The sequence below is a fragment of the Aedes aegypti genome, chromosome 3 (assembly GCF_002204515.2).
Source record: "Aedes aegypti strain LVP_AGWG chromosome 3, AaegL5.0 Primary Assembly, whole genome shotgun sequence".
Classification (NCBI taxonomy): Eukaryota; Metazoa; Arthropoda; class Insecta; order Diptera; family Culicidae; genus Aedes; species Aedes aegypti.
The window spans coordinates 309,796,707-309,820,286 of NC_035109.1; the positions used below are offsets into that span (position 1 = coordinate 309,796,707).

Consider the following 23,580-nt stretch of genomic DNA (forward strand, 5'->3'; position numbering starts at 1 on the left):
TGATGCTCCAAATATGTGCATGAAAATATATTGAAATTTACAACATATTTTTAGCTGTGAGTTTCTTGGATAAAATCTCTCGAAGAATTTCTTCCTTAGAGAAATGGCTACAAGAATATATTTACGAATTCCTAGAAAAATCTCTAGAGAAACTCCAAGAAGATTAAATGAAGGATTCGTAGGAGAAAAGTCCAGGTGATTATTGAAGGAATCCCTGAGGAAATGCGTGCTAGCCAAATGCTTATATGGAGCAGTCATAAATATATTTTTAAAAATTTCCTGAAAGAATCTCTGAAGGCTGCTAGAAACCCTAGAGGTGTTCATGAAAGAATCCTTGCAGATATTTAAGGATGAATCCCCGGAAAAATAACAGGATTTTTCCTTAACAACCGCAGCATCACTCAGCGAATAGTTCCTAAATAGCATTGAAACACAAAGGAACAAAATGATGCAGAGCTAGATGTTAGCCAAACGCAATAACTTTCATATGAACTTTGTTTGGTTTGCCGTTCTCTGTCGCTTTTCATGATAATTGAAAACAAATGCTTGTTTTTTTTTAACTAAAATTGTTAACAACTACAAAAGAAAATGAGATAGAAAAAATGTGTTTTCGAGAGAAACGACGGTTTTTTGGTTATAAATAACTTCCTTTTTAAACCTCTTTGGTAAAATCATTTAATAAAAAGTAATCCTAAGAATACTGGTTTTAGAAGTATTTTATTCAAAATGCTTTGTAGCTCGTGAATTTACTAAATTAGTGTCTGAAGAGAAAAAAAATCCAAAAAAATCCCATCATCATTATCTACAACATTGCTGAAGACAGCTACCCGATTTAAGTAAATATTGAAAACATGGGTTTCACACTGAACAGCTAGAAGGATGTATCACTAATATATTTATCAAAACAAAGTTTATGGGATAGCCCCAACTATTCAGAAGAAACCACCCTTTTGAAATCACGTTCAGACATCCATAACCGAAATAACGCAGGTATTGTCAGTTCTGAACCAGTGTGTTGCAGCGGCATAATATTTTGCCGGTTCTACTTACCAACATCTTCCATCTTCTGCACGCTGATGGCCTGCTGCTGCCACGTTGTGGTGTTGTTCGGCAGCGTCGCAAACGACGTTTTCCTGCGTGGTGTCGTTTCCACATCGGCCACACTGACGGGACCCGCCGGACCACTTCCGCCGCCGAAGCCATGAGTAGCGCTCATATCACCATCGATGATGTCGCGCTCGACGCTGCTGGAATGTAGATTGGTGCTGTTGTGCCGCCGCAGGGCCGGAGTTGGCTTCTCGGTGTCCCGGTCTTGCTTTTCGTTACCGGAGGAATCCGTATCGTACCCGAACTGGATCGAGCCGCGTGCATCGGCTATGGATGACCGCGCCGGCGTAACGGGTTCCACTGAGGTGAGACTGGCGCTGGAGGTCTTGCGCTCCCGATCGAACCGTCCGATCGTGTTGAGCTGGTCTTGCGAACCACCAAAGTTCTCGATCGTCAGCTGAGAGTCTTCGCTGAGCGAGTTGCGTCGCGATCGGCGACCTAGGAGGGTAGGTGAAAAAATGCAAGTTTAATGAAATTGATCCGCTAGGGTGAGGCTGGTTAACAAAAATCTTTTGTTTTAAATTTACAAAGTGTAAAATGATCATCGGTCCCACAGTAGGTGTTGGTGCACCAAGATGAGCACCCTTTGTTTGTAACGTTCTAAATAAAGTTTTTCAACAAATCATTTGTGATTCCAATGAATACAATAAATTGATAGGACGACCAAAAATTTTGATTAAAAATAAACATTACTGCGTAAATATTGACAAATGAACTTTTTAGTCCAAATTTTACTTTTTCAAATAAAGTTTGGCCATTTAAAAGTGATATTTTTGTTACGTTAACTAATTCGTTCTGAAGCAAAACTTCTATCAAATTTAAAAATTATTCCAAATGTTTTGGGATGCAAGATAAGTACCATACCATGTTCAAAATTGATAAAAAGTGTGAACTTATAAAATTTACAGGTTTTTTAAAGTATTTGTTTTAGTTTTTTTTAGAAAAATGCAAGTTTTTGGTGCAATGGAAGTAATTGTGACAGCATTTCAAACACACAAGACTACGGTGGCGCTATCTATGCTTTTTATAGCGGCCGTTTCAGTCAATGCTGTTAAATGTAAAATTTTTGAAAAAAAAAAAATAAATGTTACTAGGACGTGTGTTAAATTTAACTACTAAAGATTTTTGGAAACAAGCCCCACCCTATTGATCCATTCATACATCCATACGCCAGAACAGGTATGGATCCAGTTATCCAAGAAAAACGGTTATCGGCCAAAGCCAAAGCAAAAGTGTGCATGCGAATTTGGAAGCTCAAACCGAAAAGAGAATAGAAGCTAATAGAAGAGCTGCACCACAGAAGAGAATGGAAATCCACACCAGAAGATAATGGCCAAACAAAACAACGCCAAAACGATTACTCACCTGAAAAGCTTTGCTTCCGGTTTTCCTCCCAATTGCTGGGCCGACCTGCTGGAATACTATCGCCTAAAAGCATCACAACAAGAGTTTTAAAAACAAAGAAAATGCAACGATTGAGCACGTGATCGAGTGCGTCCAGACTGAAGAGCTTCATGGCTTTGTTGATGGGTTGGAATGTTGGCTAGATACCATGAACTTTGAATTCTAACTTGGCACAGTGTTTCTTGTTTAATGCTCGAGACAGAATACTTTTTTTTGTTCCTGCTCCAAAATCCAACGAGCAAGAGCGAAGGCTACCGCAAAAAAGTAGCTTTAGCCATCGGACTGGAGCAGCAAATGACTAGCGAGCCGATCGCGCCAACCCGTTTCCCGTCGTAACTGACCGTGCTTATTACTGAAACAATTTCTGTAAAATTTCTTTTCGCGCTTCACTTCTTCACGACGCGGACAGGGGGTTGCAGGTCGTGCTCGTCGCAGCAGTTAATACTAATAAACTGGTATTTTATTTCCAAAACTAACACATTAGAAAAAAATAATTGACTTTTGCTTTTCTGGTTTCAATATTTTCAGGCTTCAGTAAAGTTCATCAATCTTTGGTAAAGGTAGAAGATCGTCCATAAAATTGTACTGCAATTGATTTTTCTAGAATTTTTCCAAGATTTAAAGATTTTTGTTCAAGAGTTTTTCTATTTCTCTTGGAATTCCTTGGTGATTTTTGGAGGAATGCATCCTAAGATTTATTCATTAATTTATCCATAGCATCCCACGAAAATTTATGCTACGGTTTATGTCAGTGATTCAAATTGTCATCAAAACAGACGAAAAACAAAAAAGCTCGCTCACAATCGTTTGTCTCAACTTTTGCGGATTGGGATACAATCAGAAGCAAAATTGTCATGATAATCACAGGGGGCAACAAGTTTGCAACATTTTCAACTCGCGAATTATCAGTTATTTTAAACACACAACCAAATTTTGTTTTATGAATGCTGTTCGATAATGTGGAAATACAAACACGAATAAACATCTCGAAAATTGCAATGCGAAGCCTAGAAAATCGCTGCGCACGCGATGAGCAATCATTGTCATATTCTGTTTATGTGGTGATAAACTGTTATTGAGGAATAAAATGGTTGCAACCAGAATGGGAGATGACAATATGTTGCTGCGTGTTGGTTGATAATTGATTCAATGGTTTATGTTTTTTAGTTCAAACAGAAACAGATTTTTCTCGACTTTTTTTCGAAGAATATTATTCTAGAATTTTTCCAAGGAAGAACAATACATTATTTTAAAAGCATTCCTTCGAATATTATGAAAAAAAACCCTGATTTTTCTAGCTTAAAAAAATTTTAATAAATAAATAAAGTATCTATAATCTTTGATAAAACACTGATGAAAAATGCTTGAAGAACTTCTGGAGTAGAAAACCTACTTGAAAGTATTTCAGTATCTTTGAGGAAGTTTTGTTGGATTATCAAGGTAAATTGTGAAGAAAAAAAAAAACACAAACGGAACACTATAGGAAGCAATAACTCCAGATGAAGACCTGGAGAATATTATATTGAAAAATAGGATGAATTTCTGAAATAATTGCTGTAGTACTTTTTGAAGGGAACCCTGAATGCTCTTTTTGAAGTATCAATAGGTATTTTACTTCAAAAATAACTCAAGAAATTTGAAAAGTGTATTGCAGTAATCGTTGAATGAAATGTTGTGGAAATCTCTAGAAGATTTCTTGAGAAAGTTCATGAGGGATAACATGGACAAATTTTATAAGAAATCCTAGAGAAAATTGTGTAAGCATTTCAGAAAGATCTTTTGAAGAAATTCCTCAAATAATTACATTAGGCACCGGTGAAAAATTCACAGAGGATTTCCAGGATTAATCTCCGCGAATGGCTTGAAGAATGACAGGAAAAATCAGCATACGAAAACTTGCTCTCCTAAATAAAGTAACAAAAATTCAGCCTTTCCAAGGTCATATGTTATTGGAGAAGAGCTCCATCTTGTGTGAATTGTAGTCAATTTTGTACAACTTCTCTTAAGTGTGTGCAGGATTTCCTAGAAACATGATAAACGAATATCTTCAAAAAATGTTGAATAAACTGTTGTATGTTTTCCTGGCAGAATTCTTAAAACATACAACTATTGTAAAAATCGGAGAATTCGTTGGAAGAATAACTGGATAAATATTTGTAGGAAATTCCTGGAAGCATTACTTGAACAAATTCCGTCATTTTTTAGAGCGATCTTTTTGGAAGCTTTTGGAAGTATCAGCGTTGGACTGCTGAAACATTTCCTGGGAAGAATTTAAATAGAATAGGCAACTCTTGAGATATAGTTGGAGTTCGGTAATTAAATCGTTGCTGAAGGGATTTCAGGAGGAAAAATTAAAATTTAAAGAAATTACTGGAGGAATCACCAGAAAAATTCTTAAAACTTTTTGACTACTAGTTTGGATGTTCTTCAACACTCCATGCAGATATACAAAAACGATAAAGAAATACATTCAATGATATTGGCAGAATATCTTCATATAATTTCTCGTATATTTTTAGATTCCACAAAAAAACATCCGGATATAGCTTCCTGAACTCTTCCCATAACATCTGCAGCATTAACTTCAGAAAGGTTCACAAATATGCTTTCAGAATTTACTCCAAGGATATTACTTTGTCCTAATAACAAATTGTTGAAAACAGCTTCCAATGAGAACAATAAAAATCATGAATTTCGTGCAGAGATAAGTGCGTGGAAATTATCCGGAAATGTTATGCCCTAGGGACCGGCAGCCCTTCTGGAGATATTTTCTCGAGAACCGCTAAAACAAATGAATCCGCAAAGTCAGTACATTTTTACAGATGAAAACATTGCCGGTTTTTTTTTTTGGAGATATATCAACAACGATATTGGCAAATTTATTTTAGGTATTCTGCAGAACTTTTTGATGGTTGTCTCAAGAATTCTTCAGGTATTTCTTATGAACTTATTTTTTGATTCAATATAACGATTCCTCCTAAAGTTCGCAAATGGATTGCTCAAAGTATACAGCAAATTTTATGGAAAAGTCTACAAAAAGTTCTTGAGGCTATATTTCCTTACTCGGGGATTCCGTCGGAAACTCCTCTTGCTTTTCCTCCACATGCTCAAATATTTTGCGAATAATTTTTCCTTCAAGCATTCTTCAGATAACTAGTTACTAGTTAGTCACTTAATAACAACGTTCACTTTATTTCAGCAACTTTTCTAATAATGCTTTTCCCATGAGATTTCTACAAAAATATCCATGGAATATTTCTTACGAGCTGCTGGAATCTCAGAAATCATGCAAAAATATCAATAGCGTAGATACGGTATACTTCGTAGCTTGGATACTAGCAACATTCATGCTTCTGTTTAATAATCTTATCCTGACTGCTTTCAGGAACACTGAAGGAACACTTGGGATAGGGGAAGGAAAATGTTGATGTAGCACTTATTTAATGAAAGGCCACCAACTCAGCGATACCCTCATAATTGCTACGGAGTTGGACGTTGGGTGAGGTATATGGTCAGGATTCGCCTAGAAAACTGGCGATAGACCGTGAGCATTTGTTGTTTAAATGTTTTCAATTTAATCTTACGGATGCCGGCAATCAAAAGAGAAAACAATAGTTTGTTTATTGTACAAATAGTATTTGGCGTAATGCTTGTCGATTGTGCAGTAATATTTTTTACTCAATAGCCAGTAAAAATCAAAACCGATCCCTCCAGAGTCATCGGATTATAAAGCACAACCATTTAAGGCAAAGTAGGCCGTCATTGAAATTGCAAGTAAAAAAATGTACACGTCGCACACAAGAGTATTTTGGCTAAATCATGGCCAAAATTATTTTTTCCCCTAAATGATCTGCTCATACTTTAATATGGACTAAACAACTGTTGTAACATAGTTAGGATTTATTTCGAATCGTTTATGGACAATAATCCACACATCATGAAGTTTTCTTGTTCAGAATTATTTTTCTTCCAAAAGAATACAATGCAATATCATAGAATCAAATTTCCTTTTAATGGAATAATAAAATTGACTGGTATGTTTTATCTGAAACGCTTTCTCCATGCCTTTTGAAAAAAAAAATGTATGCCTCATTTGTACAAAAGATCTGATTTCAAGATATCACGAACGGTTTATTTTGACTCTCGATATTTTGTTAATATGAATCACATCAACAAAATTAAATTTTAATGAAAAAATAGACGAATTTTCATAAGAATTCCTTCATAATTATGCGAAAATTTATCCAATTTTCACACACAACTTTCAATTCCATTGAGAATCCTTTAGATACCCGTCATTTCTGAAATTTGGGACCATAAATCTCGATGAAATGGACATTTATGCGTATAATACAGTCGATTTTTTTTTTTCAAACAATGGCGTGAACGAACGTTGTTTACTATTGTTGGATCGAATGTTGTGAAGATTTTTTTTTTGCGTTGATTAATGTTTATTTTTATGAAAATAATGTAAAATTCAAGAATCATGTACAGTACGATATTAACAAACATTCTAAAACATCCTGAAAGTTTACAAATCCAAACCAGAATTCACCAACAAAACTCGTACCAATGAGCTCATTTTGTTGAAATAATTCAGTATCTTTTAGACATCAGGAAACTCCTTTTTAAATACGCCTCAAGTTTTCCGCGAAATTCTTGATTTTTTTCATTATTTCCAGAAAAATAGTTTTCTTTTTCAAATTTGAAGAGCACATTCGTATTAAGGGAGCCGGAGTTCAGTGCGAAGAGTAATTTCAAAAACTCACAATAATCGCATTGACAAGTGATAAATTTCATCCCAAAATGGAATCCCTCCAGTTTTTATTTTAGAGATTATTTTTAGCACTAAAACTACAATTGTTAGAAAATTTCTGTACATGAGTCAGTGAGGTTTACCGAAATCACGATATTTCTGAAAACCTATTAATGTGATGTTACTTCAAACTCTCTCATATTTAAATTACATAGTTTTATAGATCTTCCTTAGCCGAGTGGTTATAGTGTGCGGCTTCAGAGCAAAGCTATGTTGAAGATGTCTGAGTTCGAATTCCGGTTGGTCCAGAATCTTTTCATACCTGCCAAACGATATACGAATGCGAAAATGGCAACTTTGGCAAAGAAAGCTCTCAGTTAATAATAATCGTTTATCCCAGTAGGGACGTAATTTCAAGAAGAAGAAAACGAAGAAGAAGAAGTTCAAAAGACAATGAGATTCAAACCATGGCACCATTGTGTCTTTTACAAAGCATTTCTACCGAAAAGCTAAACATTACATATAATTTGCAATTGGATTAGATGGACAAATTGATGTGAAGATTTGCGAAAAAGTTACACGTCTTCTCAGTGAGAATCGAACTCACGACTCCCCGATCTCTAGTTGGGGCGCGTTAACCACTACGCCATGAGAGGACTCATGAACGCAGAAGTTAACCTGAATTCGATTTCAGCTCAATAATCACGTGGTCCTCTTTCGCAAAGTGCACCTCTTTCGGAAGAATTAGATGCCCATCCAAACACAACGCTTTCTATATATATCCAATGCCTAGCCCGAGAGCGCTCTCTCGGGCTAGGCATTGGATATATATAGAAAGCGTTGTGTTTGGATGGGCATCTAATTCTTCCGAAAGAGGTGCACTTTGCGAAAGAGGACCACGTGATTATTGAGCTGAAATCGAATTCAGGTTAACTTCTGCGTTCATGAGTCCTCTCATGGCGTAGTGGTTAACGCGCCCCAACTAGAGATCGGGGAGTCGTGAGTTCGATTCTCACTGAGAAGACGTGTAACTTTTTCGCAAATCTTCACATCAATTTGTCCATCTAATCCAATTGCAAATTATATGTAATGTTTAGCTTTTCGGTAGTTGTTAAACTTCCACTCGGCTGGTTGGCCGTAAACCACGATTCATAATTAAAACAAGTAAAGCATTTCTGTTTATTTTAAAAATTTGCAAAATCTGGCGATGTCATGTGTAAAAACTGTGATAAAGTTATTTATGAAATTTACAATTTTACTTAAGTCAGTTATGCGAATAAGAGAAAAATGTTTAAATTATTATTTTCCCGAACATCACATTGAACAAAAGCATTAAGAACATGGACCTTAAATGATTAGATATAGAAGGTTACTGAAAATCGGGCTAAAAATATTAGGAAAAAATGATAAAAACTGATATTTTCGAAAGGCTTCAAATTTCAAGTGCGGAAATATGCGGAAGAGTTTTATGCTGTAACTGATAGATAACATATGTAAGTTTAACACTGTGGTTGAAACTTTGCCGGATATTGCCGTATAAGGTAACTTTTTCAATACTGAAGTTTACGAAAAATGACTAAAACTTTGTTGTGCAAAATTGTCTTCAAAATAAACAAATTCTTATATTCATAAACAAAAAGTTCAGTACAAAATATATGTTTATTTTGGAAAGAAAGTTCACATGGAAACAATAATTCTGATTATATAATATAAAAAAATGAAAACACCATTAAAAAACCTGCTCTTTTGAACTTTTTTAACATTTTTTCAAAGTTATTCGATGTCTTTTCAATATAGCCACAACATGCGGCATACTATTAGCTATGTTTAAAAAATATAGAGGGGTCAAAAATTTCATTTTTTCAAAATCGAAATTATGGCCACGAATTTGTTCTAGGTGCTCCTCTGTGCGTCGTTGCAATGTCAACATGGCTGCCAAAACAAATGGCCGGCTACTTAGCCTTAAAACCGCCCATCAGAAAAAACGGCGGTACGGTATTTTTGGATAGACGAAACAAGAAAGAAAGCGCGTTTAAACTAAACACCCGAGGATAACACAGTCTGTTTTTCTGCTCAAAATTCTACGAAAACCAGAATCGATCCCTCCAGGGTCATCGAACGGTTAACAAGCACCCACAGGGGGGCCCAGATAGCCGTAGCGGTAAATGCGCAGCTATTCAGCATGACCATGCTGAGGGTCGTGGGTTCGAATCCCGCTGGTCGAGGATCTTTTCGTAAATGAAATTTTCTCGATTCCCAGGGCATAGAGTATCTTCGTACCTGCCACACGATATACACATGCAAAAATGGTCAATCAGCAAAGAAAGCTCTCAGTTAATAACTGTGGAAGTGCTCATAAGAACACTAATCTGAGAAGCAGGCTTTGTCCCAGTTGGGACGTAACGCCAGAAAGAAGAAGAAGAACCGTTTGTTAGCTACCGCCCCAACAGAACGCGCAATCTGAACACATTTTCCGCCCAAGAAACGAACAGAAATTCCACGGCGCGAAAAAAAATACGGTCCGGAAGGCATACAAAAGGAAAATTATCATACTGGAACAAACTCACCGGATTGATTTATTCAAATTATGTGTTCCCTGTAACTTCCGGATGGTTCGTTGAGCTTGGGGCGACCAAAAACCAACTGTTTCACAGTACCGAGGACACAAGTTAACCAAATCACTTTTTCTTTTCTTACTTTTCACAATTACATTTATAAAAATAAAATTGTATTCTTATATTACTAGATATTAAAAACGGCTAGAAATTGTATTTTTCGCTTTGAAGACTGTAAAACCATTTTCGCGTCCGATTTGAAGCACGGCACGCTTCGATCTCTACCAACGGAATCAGGCAAAAATCATCAAAATTTTAGCAATCAGGTTGAAGTCAATCTTTATAATCACCAATCGTAATAAGCACGAAAATTCAAATATAGTTCCAGAAGCCAAAATAAGAACCCGGTAATCTCACCAGGGGCTTCGTTAGCCTAGTGGTAACGACCGCTGCTACAAAGCAAAGCCACGATGTAGGTGTCTGGGTTTGAAAACTCTTCCGTCTTCCGAAAACTTTAGGAACCTTGCACGGTTTATGTTGCTGAAGCGCAGCAATCAACTTCGCTTAGGGGATGATCTCCAACATGCCCGCAGACCACTTCTTCATCTTCTCTGATAGTCTTAGTTCTATTGAGGCATTTCGATCGATGAGACCTGTGAAGCATGCATCTCTCGGGTTCAGTATCATAAGGGCGTAACTGCAATGATCGATTTCTCTTCATCGATTTTCTCTTTAGCTAATTACTCTGCCGGGTGATTATTTTCAACTGCTTTTTTCGATTGAGTGGAAAGCAATAACAGCCCTTCTTCATAGTGCATCGCAAAATGTGATGAAAATGGTTTGATTTTTACGTACTAACCTAAAGAGAAAATCGAATCGACGAAGAGAAATCGATCAATGCAGATACGCCTGTATGATACTAAACGCGAGATCTTATTTTCTTACTAAAATAAGAGAGTAGCTGAGCGCTCTGGTCGAAAGATTCCAACCTTTGTATGGATCCCCTCACATTGCTTTATTTATGGCAATGAGAAGGTGGACTCTCTCGCAAAGGTGGGCTCTGAGGAAGGTGACATTTATGAAAGAAGAATTTTACACGATGATTCTTGTATTTAGTACATCAAATTTCTCTTCACGGTTAATAAAGCAATTATCTAAATGGCCAACTGGGACGGTGATTTGGACGTAAGACGAGATTTCATTCGATGTTGAGACTTATATCCAACCATTAATAGCTAGATGCACAATTGCACAGGGTTAACCTCGTGGTGAGCAATATATATGGTAGGTGTGGTTTCAGTAAATGATAACATCGATCACGTAGCCCGAAAGTGAACGCCTCCAGAGCGCAACTTTTAAAAACCCTTGTGTAGACAACCCACATTTTACGATTTCCTTAGCTTGTCTTGTATAAACGATCAATTATTTTATGTTCTCTTCTCCAGTTTTTACTTTCTATGTGTTGTCTCTTTGTGTTGGATTGAGAATCCTGGCCATCCGGTAGACGAATAATGAGCGAGAAATTGAAGCATGATAAGATGCTTCCACGATGTACCTCCCCGGATGAGCAGCAGAGAACCCTTATCCCAATCTCCACCATGTCCTTCCTTTAAAAATTGTGACCACTTGCCTCAAGTTTTCAGGAGTACCTTAGCTCCATCCCATATTACGCAAAGCCTTTAATGGAATTGAGCTTCAAATAAACAAATTAGTAAAAAAAACGTGTCTGGGTCTGGGATGTTTTGGTTATGGAAATTTCCTTGGCTACTATGGGCATTAGGGTAGTTCGAAATTCAAAAAAGTTTGGAAATACCACCTTCCATATCTTCCTAACAGTCCTTACAATAAAAATAGGATTCTGTGAAATATTCAGCAATTTCGGTGGTGATTTAAAAGTAACCCAAAGAAAATTTAGGTTTATATGGATATTACTATGTAAAAATAATGAAATTATTTCGATCACGTTAGTACTGTTGCATTACAGTAATGTAAGTGCAAACTTTTTATCGCATAGTGAAAAATCATTCTTCAAATATTAATAAAAAAAGTTGCTGGAGAAACAGATTTCTTTTCAGGTAGTTTTGTTTGCAGGGCTAAGCTTACTTATAGGACTGAATAATAACAAAAAAAAATGGTAAATATATTTTCTCTCATTCATCGTATTGAGTTGCTCTCCTTAGCACTCTCCTCTCCTTTATTATAGATTGAAGCATCAGTTTTCCCTAGTGGATGACAATTTTGTTCTTACATTACAGTACTAACGTATATGCAATATTGTTCAAAATTTATCCATAGTAATTTTCATATAAACGTACTGGGTGTGTGCCATCTTGAAATAACCATCGAACAAGTTGAAAATTTTACAGAACGCTATTTTTTCATAAAAGTGGTAAACAAGGTATAGGACATTTGATTTGGAAACTTTTTTGAATTTTGAATCGCCCAAATGGGCATAGATTTTTAAAATTACAAATCTATAGTAATAAATACAATTCAGTTTAGCAGGGTATGCAAATTTGAATAGTATACTTTATGGAAACGGTTAACCCTCAGTATTTTTTTCAACGAATGGCATTCAGGTAAGAAAGTTCAGCTCCTGAGGTAAGGACAGCTACTAATGACCGGAAAGAAAGTTAATCAATCAACAACACTAGAAACGAATCAACTCGAACCTTAAATCTATATAAATAAAAATGGAGTGGTGTTTGTATGTCACGAAATGGCTTGAGAACGGGTCAACGGTTTGACGCAAGTTTTTCACTGTTGCATTCCACAAGGCATGCGACGTGTTCGTGCGAGGAAAAAGTTCGGGAAAGTCTCCAGAATAATCGGGAAAACGGGAGAAGACTATGGTTTCATTTTGTATGGGGGATTTCTTGACGTTTTCCAACAGCCTACTTGATGGCAAGACGAAGTTTGCCGGGACCACTAGTTATCTAATAAACATTTGGCCTAATAACCTAAATAACATGTTTAAATCACGCCGTGTTATTGCAATCCTACTGCTCCGTCAGCAGAGACGCCGAAGCACCCCTGCACTACACATACGAAGTGCGCGCATTCGGTCAGCAGAGCATAGTTAGTAAGCGCCACCACAGCACAGCACAGTCACCCCGTGCACCACCTTTCGCACCTTTCGAGCGGCTGCCGAGAAGGCATGCACTTCCGTGCGCGCAAGCGGTTAGCAGCGATTGATGATGGCCTGGCCCATGAGTTATGGCATAGTGCAGAGACATGGCCTAGCCTCTTACTGTAGTGCCTAGCGCAGTCAGCGGTTCTTCTGTCCACTACTTGACTGGATGTTGTTGGGGTTTGTGCTGTGGGCTCGGGGTGTTGCGATCGTACATTATGTACCAACTGGACATTATGGGGCTCGGTGGATGTTAGACGTGTCAAACGAGCATTTAGCAATTAGGGGTCATAGACGTAGCCAGAATTGAAATTGAATTGATTACCATGAAATTTAGTTCACAACCTGGCGTTTAAATATAGAACGATACTGGGCTTAGAGACCATTTGTTACAATAACAGTCTATACTACACACGCCTATGAATGCATGTAGAGTTTCTTGCTTTTCTCTCTTTTTAAGAGGGTGAAGACGTGGTTTACTAGATTAATGACTACCACGAGCTGACCAGCCTAAGTAACGTGTAATCGTTGTAAATTGAGATTTAAGATGAAGCCAAAATTAGTATGTAATTGAGGTCGGTCCAGAATCAAGTTATCTGACAGACGCGATGCACATTTCCGCGATCATTTACCATTTTTATGCTAAGACCTTATTACATACAGCTACCCGCCCATTCGCACGACACGATCCATCTTTAAGAAATGTACTACGAGCTACGAACTTGTACATATGCAACAGTATGGGCCTCCAAACGGTCTTTGGGTCGGTCGCCCTCTAGCTCTGCTAGACAACTTCATATTAGGAGAGTGAAAACGAGAAACGGCGAGGCGAGCCTCCAAGAAAAGGAAAAGGAAGCATTAAAAGCATCCTATAGTTTATTGCATCATGTGTGATGCGAGTAGTAAAACGGTGATCAATAAAGTAAACATATACTGGGTACAATCTGGACAGCGAATAGAAGTAAGCATGAGAGCTCCAAATTGTAAACCATAGAGTGATCGCTTCGTGTGCTTAGTAACCAATGAAAACCCAAATTTGTTGTACATAAGCTTGAGTGCGGTGAAAATCAACTCAGAAAGCTTTAAACGCGACAAACGACTTTTATTTAACAGTGAACAAGAAAATAATCACAAAGAATGGGCGAAATAGCTTCTTTATACTGGAATGTGCAATTTTCGGAGGAATTGTAAAAAAAGTCAGCAGTGATTGGAATGTTGAATACGATTAAACAAATGGTTACGTATCCATAACCGCCAATCATATGTTACTGACCAATTATTGAAATTAAGGCGCAAGGCTTTAAATGATTTCCCAGCAAACCAGAGATCAGATGGTGGGTGTTCAAACAGACCAGACTAGATGATACAAGGGCCTTGTAAAGATAAGTCATGGACTCCATCAATTTTGATTGAACCAAATGTCTTATGACCTAATTAAGCTCCAATAGTTCCAAGCTCCAACAGCGAATAGTTTGTATTCCGAATGCTTGGAGTATACTTCGTATACGTTTTCCAGAAATCAACAAAAACACTTGGTCCAATCAATTTTAAATGGTTTAAATGTGCAGTTTATATTGATATTTTCTTTTTTGGCGTTACGTTCCAAATGGGATAGAGTCTGTTTTTCAGCGTGGTATTCTTATGATCACTTCCACAGTTATTAATTGAGAGATATAAGTTCGTCTGGTGTAGATAAAAATTATGCAGTGAGTACAAATTACACATCATCGAACGCATCTCAAAACCTAATATAAACCTAAAAAGAGGAATCCATGGACAAATGTGCATACTGAATGATTAAACAACAAAGTTGTACAGAAACACAATGACATCACTTCACAAGATAAGATCACATAGAGAAGATCCTGCTTGACGCAATGTCGAGAAGAGATTTCGGTTTTTGAGCATTTGATGAAACCAATTGGTAATCATTGTAGGTAGTCCATGGTTTCGTGCGGCTTCCAATCGAAAGACACGTTATCAAAGGCACCCTCAATATCCAAGAAAACACGCAATCAAGATTGCTGCTGAGCGAATGCTTTTTCGATATCGTATACAACTTTGTGTAGAAGAATCACAGTGGACTTCCCAGATTGGTAAGCATGTTGATTCATATGAAGTGGCATGTTTGCCAAATAAACATCACAAATGTGATGATCGATAATGCGTTCCAGACATTTCAGAAGAAAAGAGGTCAGACTTAATCTGTCTAAAACTCTTCGCTTCTTTATACGACGCACGTCCTTTTTTTGGGATAAACTTCATAGTAATATCACGCCAAGCTCTGGGAATATACACGGTAGTAAAACTACTACGATGGCAAATCCCTTCTGGAGCAGACCGCAGAGAACATGCTTCTTCAAAAGCTTCTATAATGTAGGATGTTGTAGTATCAACGGCATCATCCAAATCACTTGGATTTTTAATGGACGGAGAATTTGGTCGCAACCAATTCAATATAGAGTTCACAGTTTGTTGACCGAGGATTCCTAAAACGCAATGTATGTGCAGTTATATTTGAATGTTCAAAGAAGATGTAGCGATGATCAGATAATGATTCGTCAAAGCCAATTCGTCAACTCATGACTGTTTCTATTCAAGCAGAGCGTTATGTCTAACACTCCTTCTCTAGCAGATACCATGAAGGTTGGGCAAATGCCAATGTTAAGTAATCCAAGATCTGTACTACTTAAGCATTCCATCAGACTGGAGCCTCACAAATTGATATCTGAGTTGCCCCAGATGTTGTGATGAGCATTGGACATTACTGCCCACATTCAGCAGAAGGCCTTTTGCTACGCCGGGTACGACAACTAGTTTGAAATCATCCGTTGGGGATGGTTCATCATGTGGTAAGTATACAGAACAATAGACGTATTTCCTATTGAGGTCACCAACAGAAACATCGTTTGTGACAGCATATACATCTCTGGTAGCTAATTCAGAAATGAGTGTAGGAACGATAGCGCTATTTACGAGCACGCATGCACGAGGCGTGACACGCGAGTTTGCCATTTCATTTTTACTGAAAGCAGCGAAAACTGGCTCTACAAGGTTACCTAGATAGAAGTTTCCCTTACGAAAATAAGGTTCGTGAACTAGCGCCACTTGGGCTGTACCATTTTGCATGAGTCTGCAAAGATTGATCGTTGCTGTTCTTTTATGCTGACGATTGATCTGAGCTATCCTAACCGTAGCCACTACCCAAACATGGCAGGAATAAGCTTTTTACAATCTAAGCAAGAAAAAGACTAGCAACGAAAAAAACCAGATCGGTATCTGTTGAAAGTCGCCAAAGGCGAAATAGCACTGAATACACTATGTAAAACGCATAATGCGCATCCATATAGGTGATAATTTAAATTAAATGACAACATAATAATAATCCCACCCTTATTAAGCCTCAGGATGGAGACTAAAGAAGGACAGCCGATTATCTCGGAGAAACACAAGGTCATCCTGCACCAATGCTCCGGGTAGCACATAATGGGCACAATACTGTGGAGGGCGCCCTGATACTCCACAAGCTCCATTAACGGTTAGGTTTTATTCAGACCCCCCTAAAAATTCATTCCTAGGCACGGTACGCATTACACCAAAAATTAGGGGTTACTATACTATCTTGTGAAAAAGGCGGATAAATCCCAACAAATTGATTTCAGTCTACGTGACACGAGACAAGGAATGATAGTCAAATGGGTTACAGTCGGCTTATTGTCACCGAATTAGACTCGAATAATAAGCACAATTATTGATAGACTCAACACTCATCCCAATATCGAATGAGGTGTAAAAAGCTCGAATCAACATTTTTTGTTGAAATATTCTCAATCTTGATTGCATTCAAGAGCTAAAAAAATGAAGGTGTTTGTAAAAAATAAACATTGTTCATTGTTCGCGAAATTTAAACTTTTTCGTATGTGATCCATACCATGAGAATTGTTTGCACAAACCCGTATATAGACATGTTTTATTTGGATGGTCGATTGAACGGTGAATGGCACAGAGGTTTCAAATGCAGAATTCGGTGAGTTTGTTCCAATATGAACCAATCCCCAATTATAAGCTATATGTGCCAGAACGTCTACCAAACGTATTTCCCTTTTTGATCCCAATAACATTCCACAATATCCCGTAGCACCTATGAAAGGTCGTAAAGTTCTCTGCACCTTTCTTAAGTAGGTGTTTTATTAATAATTCCTTCCCATTCCTCAGCATTCGCAAGGATGTGGCCAGGACAGCTCTCGACTGTTGAAGGATGCGTCAATCTTGTCTAAAAGTCAAGGGTTGGTCCCAAATCTTTGACTTTGGTAACGAACGGGAAGGAGGCAACCCTCATACAACGGTCTAGGACTGTACCACCTACGAATTTGTGCGGATTGCTTAATGCTAATGCTAATGCTAGAAATCGAAAACAGGCAAATGTTACTAGCTATCGAAAACGGTTGAGATTTTTATATTTTCTTTTTTGTTTGCAAGTTCGCAGGATTTTTTGACTTATAAGAATACAAGTGGTCCCGGCAAACTCTGTCTTGCTATCAAGTAGGCTGTTGAAAAACGCTATTTCATCAAAAGTGACAAAAATTGAATGAAAATCAATTCATGCACAAAATGCAAGTAATGTCACGTGAGTACCTTTCAACTGATTGAATATAAAGCATTGAAAAACGCATCGTTTTACTGTTTCCAATGAAAATTAATATTTGGTGCATAGAAAACTGTGGCCCTTTTTCCATGTTTGTCAGGAAAGATCAAAAGTACACAACAAAAGAAAACTAGCGGTTTTCCCCAAGCCTGCCTTGATTGTTGTTGGCAAGCTGGAGTTATCTTGCAGTTCAAACAAACGTTGTTCTATATTTCGTGTGTAGTATCGGTGCCTCCCTCCCAGGATGGTCCCATTCAAAATTATAGCTCCGTTCACACTCGTTATTCTGATTTTCCCGGTGAATATCTTGAGATTTCTATACACACAAACACATCGGAACCCTTGACGAACAAAACGGAGAAAGAATCATCAAAATCCGTTGACCCGTTCGCAAGTCATTTCGTGACATACAATCACCAATCCATTTTTAATTATATAGAAGATTAAGTACGATATGTGGTTATCGTTATAAAATTCTGCGGGTTTTGAAATAAAATATCTTCTTGTTGATTTGTGGTTCTTGGTTAGCCAATGTGTATGTATGGGAAGGTAAGGTGAGTAGAAAAAATATTATGAGTAGGGGAGAATGGGTTGGAATGAGCACCAACTTTTCCTTGAGGCTCTAGAGGTCTAGTTTTCTCAAATAGCTAACAAAAACCCAATTCCCAAACTTATTTTTAAGTTGAAAACAAAGTCAAACATTCATCTACAACATCAAATAGTTGAGAAAACATACGAGAATTTACGAAAGAAAAATTGTTCAACATTTTCGGACGCTATTTAGCTGCACATGTTCAAAAACCGAAATGTTTGCTTCAAAACTCGACTAAATCATCTTCACCAAAACCCGTGCAAATTTGGGTTTCAGCATATTTATTTCAGGCCGACCTAGGTTCAGCATCCCTGGATGCAAATTTATTTTCAAGTGTCGTTGACCTTACTAAATGCACACTTATTGTACAGTGCTGTTCTGAATAATAGCAGCGCATGTCGATTTTCATACAAAATGCTCAATTTTGACATGCTGTAGTTTTGTTCCCTTTCAAGCAATCGAGTTGAAATTTTCTCCACAGAACTACAAATATGATCAATTTTGTAACTACAAAATTTCAGTTTTTTCTGAGTCCCTTAGCTTAGCTTAGCTTAGACAGACTACACATATCAATGGTTGCTATTCCGTGATTGACCGAGGTCAGTGAAAATGCACAAAGAATCAACTAGAAGATCGGCTGGGATTGGCCATAATCTTCTTCAGTGTGCATAATTCAGTGCCTCTATTTATACATGGTCAATAACGGCGCCGGCCACGTCCTTGCAGTCAGGTGGGATTGGGGGAAGGAATGTTAGTGTGTAACCTTTGCTATTTGGAGACCGTGTTTGCCTCTGCATCTCCACAAAGGTTACTGGGAGGGATGTTTGTTAATGGGGAGGATCGTTGGGTCACAGGATTCACTTTGATAAGCGATTAGACCATGATAAATAATTATTTGTGAGCTATAAATATGCTTATATGCAAATATAATATTTTCATTTGGTACTAGTGGGTCCGGCAAACTTCGTCTTGCCATCAAGTACCGTTTTGACTCATATTCCGAACACTTAAGGCCAACAGTGACTTCAAATGCATCTGATAGCCATAAATTAGCTTATATTTGTAAAAATTTTAATTTCTTCACAAAGTCTAACTGTTAGCTGTTGGGTTTGGTGATAAAATTGTTCTTTTTAACATGTTTAGTATTGTTTTTCCCTAAAAGTCTGGAACAACATTTTGCTTCAAATGCCGAACACTGTGTTCATCCTGTCTCATATTCCGAACACCTTGATTCAAATTCCGAACAGCACGAATAAAACGTATGCGAATGAATAATTTCGCAAATAAATTCATCTGAGCTAGTTCTACTGGCCTTAAACTAGAGAATCATCACTACTCCTGAGGTATAAAATAGATTGTAAGACGTTAAAATTGAATTGCAATTGGCTGCCAATTCCTGGTGATTTGATGACATATTTCAACGAAACATTTCAACCAAATCGTAATACAAAAACCGAGTGTTCGGAATATGAGTCTGTTCGGAATTTGAGACAAAACGGTAGGCTGTTGAAAAACGCTATGGATTGTCCCATACAAAATGACAGTTCCGTTCACGCTCGTTTTTCCAACTTTCCCGGTGAATATCCTGGGATTTTTATACACACAAACAAAACGGAAAAAATAATCATTCAGATCGATTGACCCGTTCGGAAGCCATTTCGTGACATACAAACACCACTCCATTTTTATTTATATAGATGAGCAATATCTATTAAAAAAAAATTATGCCGACACTTGAGGTGACGAACCTATCAAAGTTTGTTGAATAAAGTGAACCTTTCGCAAGTCTACACTCGTAGTGTCGAACCATTCAAAGTTTTTTTTTTAATTACAAAAATAAAAGTAAAAGGAAAAAGGTGTTTTGAGAAAAATTAATTGGACGTAAATAATTTATGAATCAGAGTTTATGTCGACACACACAGTGACGAACCTTTCATAGTTTGTTGAATAATCATATTTAAGTCTCACCGTTGTAACGATTAATGGTGCAAACATACATATTTTATAGATTAGAAATAGTAGCATGAAACGAGCTCACCAATTGATCCGTCATCCTTGAGCAGCAACAATCCACTTTCAGCTTCACTCGTTTGCTCGGCTATATAAAAACACACAGAGAAAATAGGCGCGCGACCCAAGAGGGAAAACAACTGACGACTGCTCGGGCTTTCTTGACGCACTGCCCAGGAGCAAGCGTCAATGTCGAAAGATCAAAAAGAACTTATCGAACGCGGCACTTTTTCACTTACCCTAACCGAACATACCGATCACGCCAAGGTCGAAGGATCAAACACAACTAAGCGATCACGCCACTTTTTCACTTTCACTCGACCGACGCGCGACATGTTTGACCCTGCCCTCATCGCTGGCCCCCGCAGGAGCAAGCGTCAAGGTCGAAGGATCAAACACAACTCAAAATTTCAGTTTTTTCTGAGTCCCTGCCGAAAAGTGAGACACTAGGTGAAATTTTTCGAAAAAATAGCAGTTTTTCATTTTAAAATTTTTCTTCTACAAATATTTTAAACATTTTCGGTTTAGGTGTAGGTTTGATAAGTAGGAAAAGATTGTTCCAATGGTAAGTGATATACAATTTAAAACTATAATGTCAAGCCGAAATTCAAATCTTTAAAACTGCTATTTTTTCGAACAATTTCACCTAGTATCTCACTTTCCGGCAAGGGCTTAGAAAATTTTGAAATTTTGGTTTTACAAAATTGGGCATATTTGTAGTTCTGTGGAGAAAATTTCAACTCGATTGCTTGAAAGGGAACAAAACTACAGCTTGTCAAAGTTGAGCATTTTATATGAAAATCTACATGCGCTGCTATTATTCAGAACAGCACTGTACGTCAAATCATTGAAGAACAGCTTCATTAGGTATACTGTAAATATAGCTTCCCGACACTACCTGTAGAGATACTTTGCTCTAACATGCTTTCATGACTAACGAATCGATTGCAGAAGATTCCTCTTGCTTAAGTTCACCTAAATGACAGTTTTTTTTCAAACTTGGGAGCCTTAAAATGTATGAAAACAGCAATTTTGTTAGAATTTTGTTCTATGAGAACCAAAAATTAGTGACCTTATCCAAAATAGAGTCATATTTCAAAATACTATTTATTGTTGCAAATAGTAAAATACATATAAGGGAAGCGGAATTTCTGCCATGATTTTTTAAATCTCGATAACTTTGAGGTGGCCCAACTGCCCCATTTACTCTTATTGCATGTATTTTCAAAGAAAATTTGAATTTAATCGCCTGATACCTGCTAAGACAAGAAGTGACAGGTCAAAGTACAAAAACGAAACCAATTGCCTGTCAAAAAACACCACTTCTCATTAGTCGTTTTGGCAAAAGCCTACTTTCACATCGTTGAGTTGAAAAAAATATTGCATCCTCTGTTGTACTAAATGAATGAACCGTGCAATAAACAAACAGATTATGAGTTTTGATAATTAAATTTGTTCACAAGATTTATTTGAAAAGGATACTGACAACACTGGATTTAGTATTGTCAAGGTTATTGACTGAAAAACAACGGGTAGTCTTAGTTGAGCTGTCACGTCCTGTCTTAGGGTACCTGCGACAACACTTGTGATTTATATGCTATCATTTCGAAAAAAAGATATCTATATACACCAAATCAAAAAATATTCTTTAACAATTTCATAAGAACAATACTCGACATTTTTTTGTTTACCTTATGTCTCTGTTTAATGCGGTAAAGTCTACAAATGTAAATAGAAGTGGCATAATAATGATCGCACTATAAACGGTTCGAGTAGACCATAATTTTAAATCGGTATATGTATCTGAAATCCCAGTTTATTTCGAAATTTGGGATCTTCATTAGAGTTGTACTAAAGAAGGTGCGCTATCTAATGGCATCTCATTCAATTCGGAATTTGGCCGCTAGGTGGCACTTGTGAACATGAAACTTTTATTTTTATTTCGCAGATATCTCAGAAGCCTGTCCATTTAGAAAGATGGCGTCTTCGGCACAGTTCTTAACCCGCGGAGCAATTTTGATTGTACATCCAAAGCTAGGCAAGATAGAATATGGATGTCTTCGACAAATTTCTTCAGTCCAACGGTACCAATTGGTCAGTGGACAGAAAACACATTGGAAACATCCTCATCTTCCTGTGGCCATCGGATTGTGCCCCGGGGGAACCGATGTAGTGGACATTTCGCAATGCAACATCTCGTACACAAATATCTCAGGATCTAGATTTTTTAGCAAGATGGTGTCTTCGGCAAAGTTGTTCAGTAGGCCAAGGGCTAACATTTGATAGGCTGCTTGTTTTGAAATTCTGCCACCAGATGGTGCTAGTGAGCATTTAATTTTTCAAACACCGATATCTCAAGATCCTGATTACCTAGAAAGATGATGTCTTCGACAAAGTTGTTTAGTAGGTCAAGGACTAACATATGATAAGCTACCTAACAAGAAAAACTGCCATAAGATGGCGCTAGTGAGCATGCAATATTTCAATCACGAATATCTCGAAATTATACCAACAGATGGCGTATTTTGATCGCGAATATCTCAGGATAACGATATTTTAGCAAGATGGTGTTTTCGGCAAAGATGTTTAGTAGATTAAGGACTAAACATGTGATATGCCGTTTGATTCGGATTTCTTCTACAAAACGACGCTGAAGATGCAATTTTTCGAACACAGATATATTTGGATCCTGATCGCTTAGAAAAATGATCCTGAGATATTTTCATTATTAATAAATATTACCCCTTCGGCACGGTTGTTCTAAGATGAAGGCCTAAATGCAAGGAACCTCAAGTTTTAAAATTCTTTCAACTGGTGGCGCTATTCAGCATGCATATTTTGATTGCTAATATCTGAGTATCCCGATTACATCCAAATATGAATTTCTCGGCTCAAAAGTTCAGTAAGTCAAGTACAAACTTGTGATGGGCCACACTTGTTTGGGAATTCTTACACTAGATGGTGCCACTGAGTATTAGACCTATTCAAATGTGTGGAAGTTCCTCAGTCAATCAATATTTTGGTTTTTCATGTCTATATGAACTTCTGGTCAAAATTTCAGCCAATTTGAAGAAAATTTAAATGTGCTTCAAATCAATTATGTGTTTTTGGACTATTTTCAAGCTTCGAAAATTCATAGCTACTGAACGGAACATTAAAATTTATCGGAAATACCTCTGCATAGTAGTTTATTCTATTCTACGAACTTTTGTCGGATACGGTTTTATGATTCGAGGAAGTTTAAACATAGTTTGGTTGAGGTTTGCGCTTCAAGGTTCTTTAAAATCACTATTTTTGAGGTGTGTTCTCCCTGAAAAACATACCTGTAAGAAAATTTCAGATTTTAAATTTCCAGAACATGATGACCATGCATTTCCAAAA

At 37.3% G+C, this 23,580-nt stretch overlaps 1 protein-coding gene across 32 annotated transcripts in view; it reads right to left on the reverse strand.

Moving 5' to 3' along the window:
* The window catches only part of LOC5573475 (patronin), a 345,347-nt gene that overhangs the window by 112,723 nt on the left and 209,044 nt on the right, over positions 1-23,580 (reverse strand). For 31 of the 32 annotated variants that reach the window (XM_021854726.1, XM_021854719.1, XM_021854721.1 and 28 more), the window contains 2 exons: positions 2,473-2,535; positions 1,051-1,545 (listed from right to left, as the gene is read on the reverse strand). In XM_021854726.1, coding sequence (XP_021710418.1) covers positions 1,051-1,545; positions 2,473-2,535 — 558 coding nt within the window. The remainder of the gene's footprint in view (positions 1-1,050; positions 1,546-2,472; positions 2,536-23,580) is intronic. The other variant, XM_021854707.1, reaches the window with a different exon arrangement.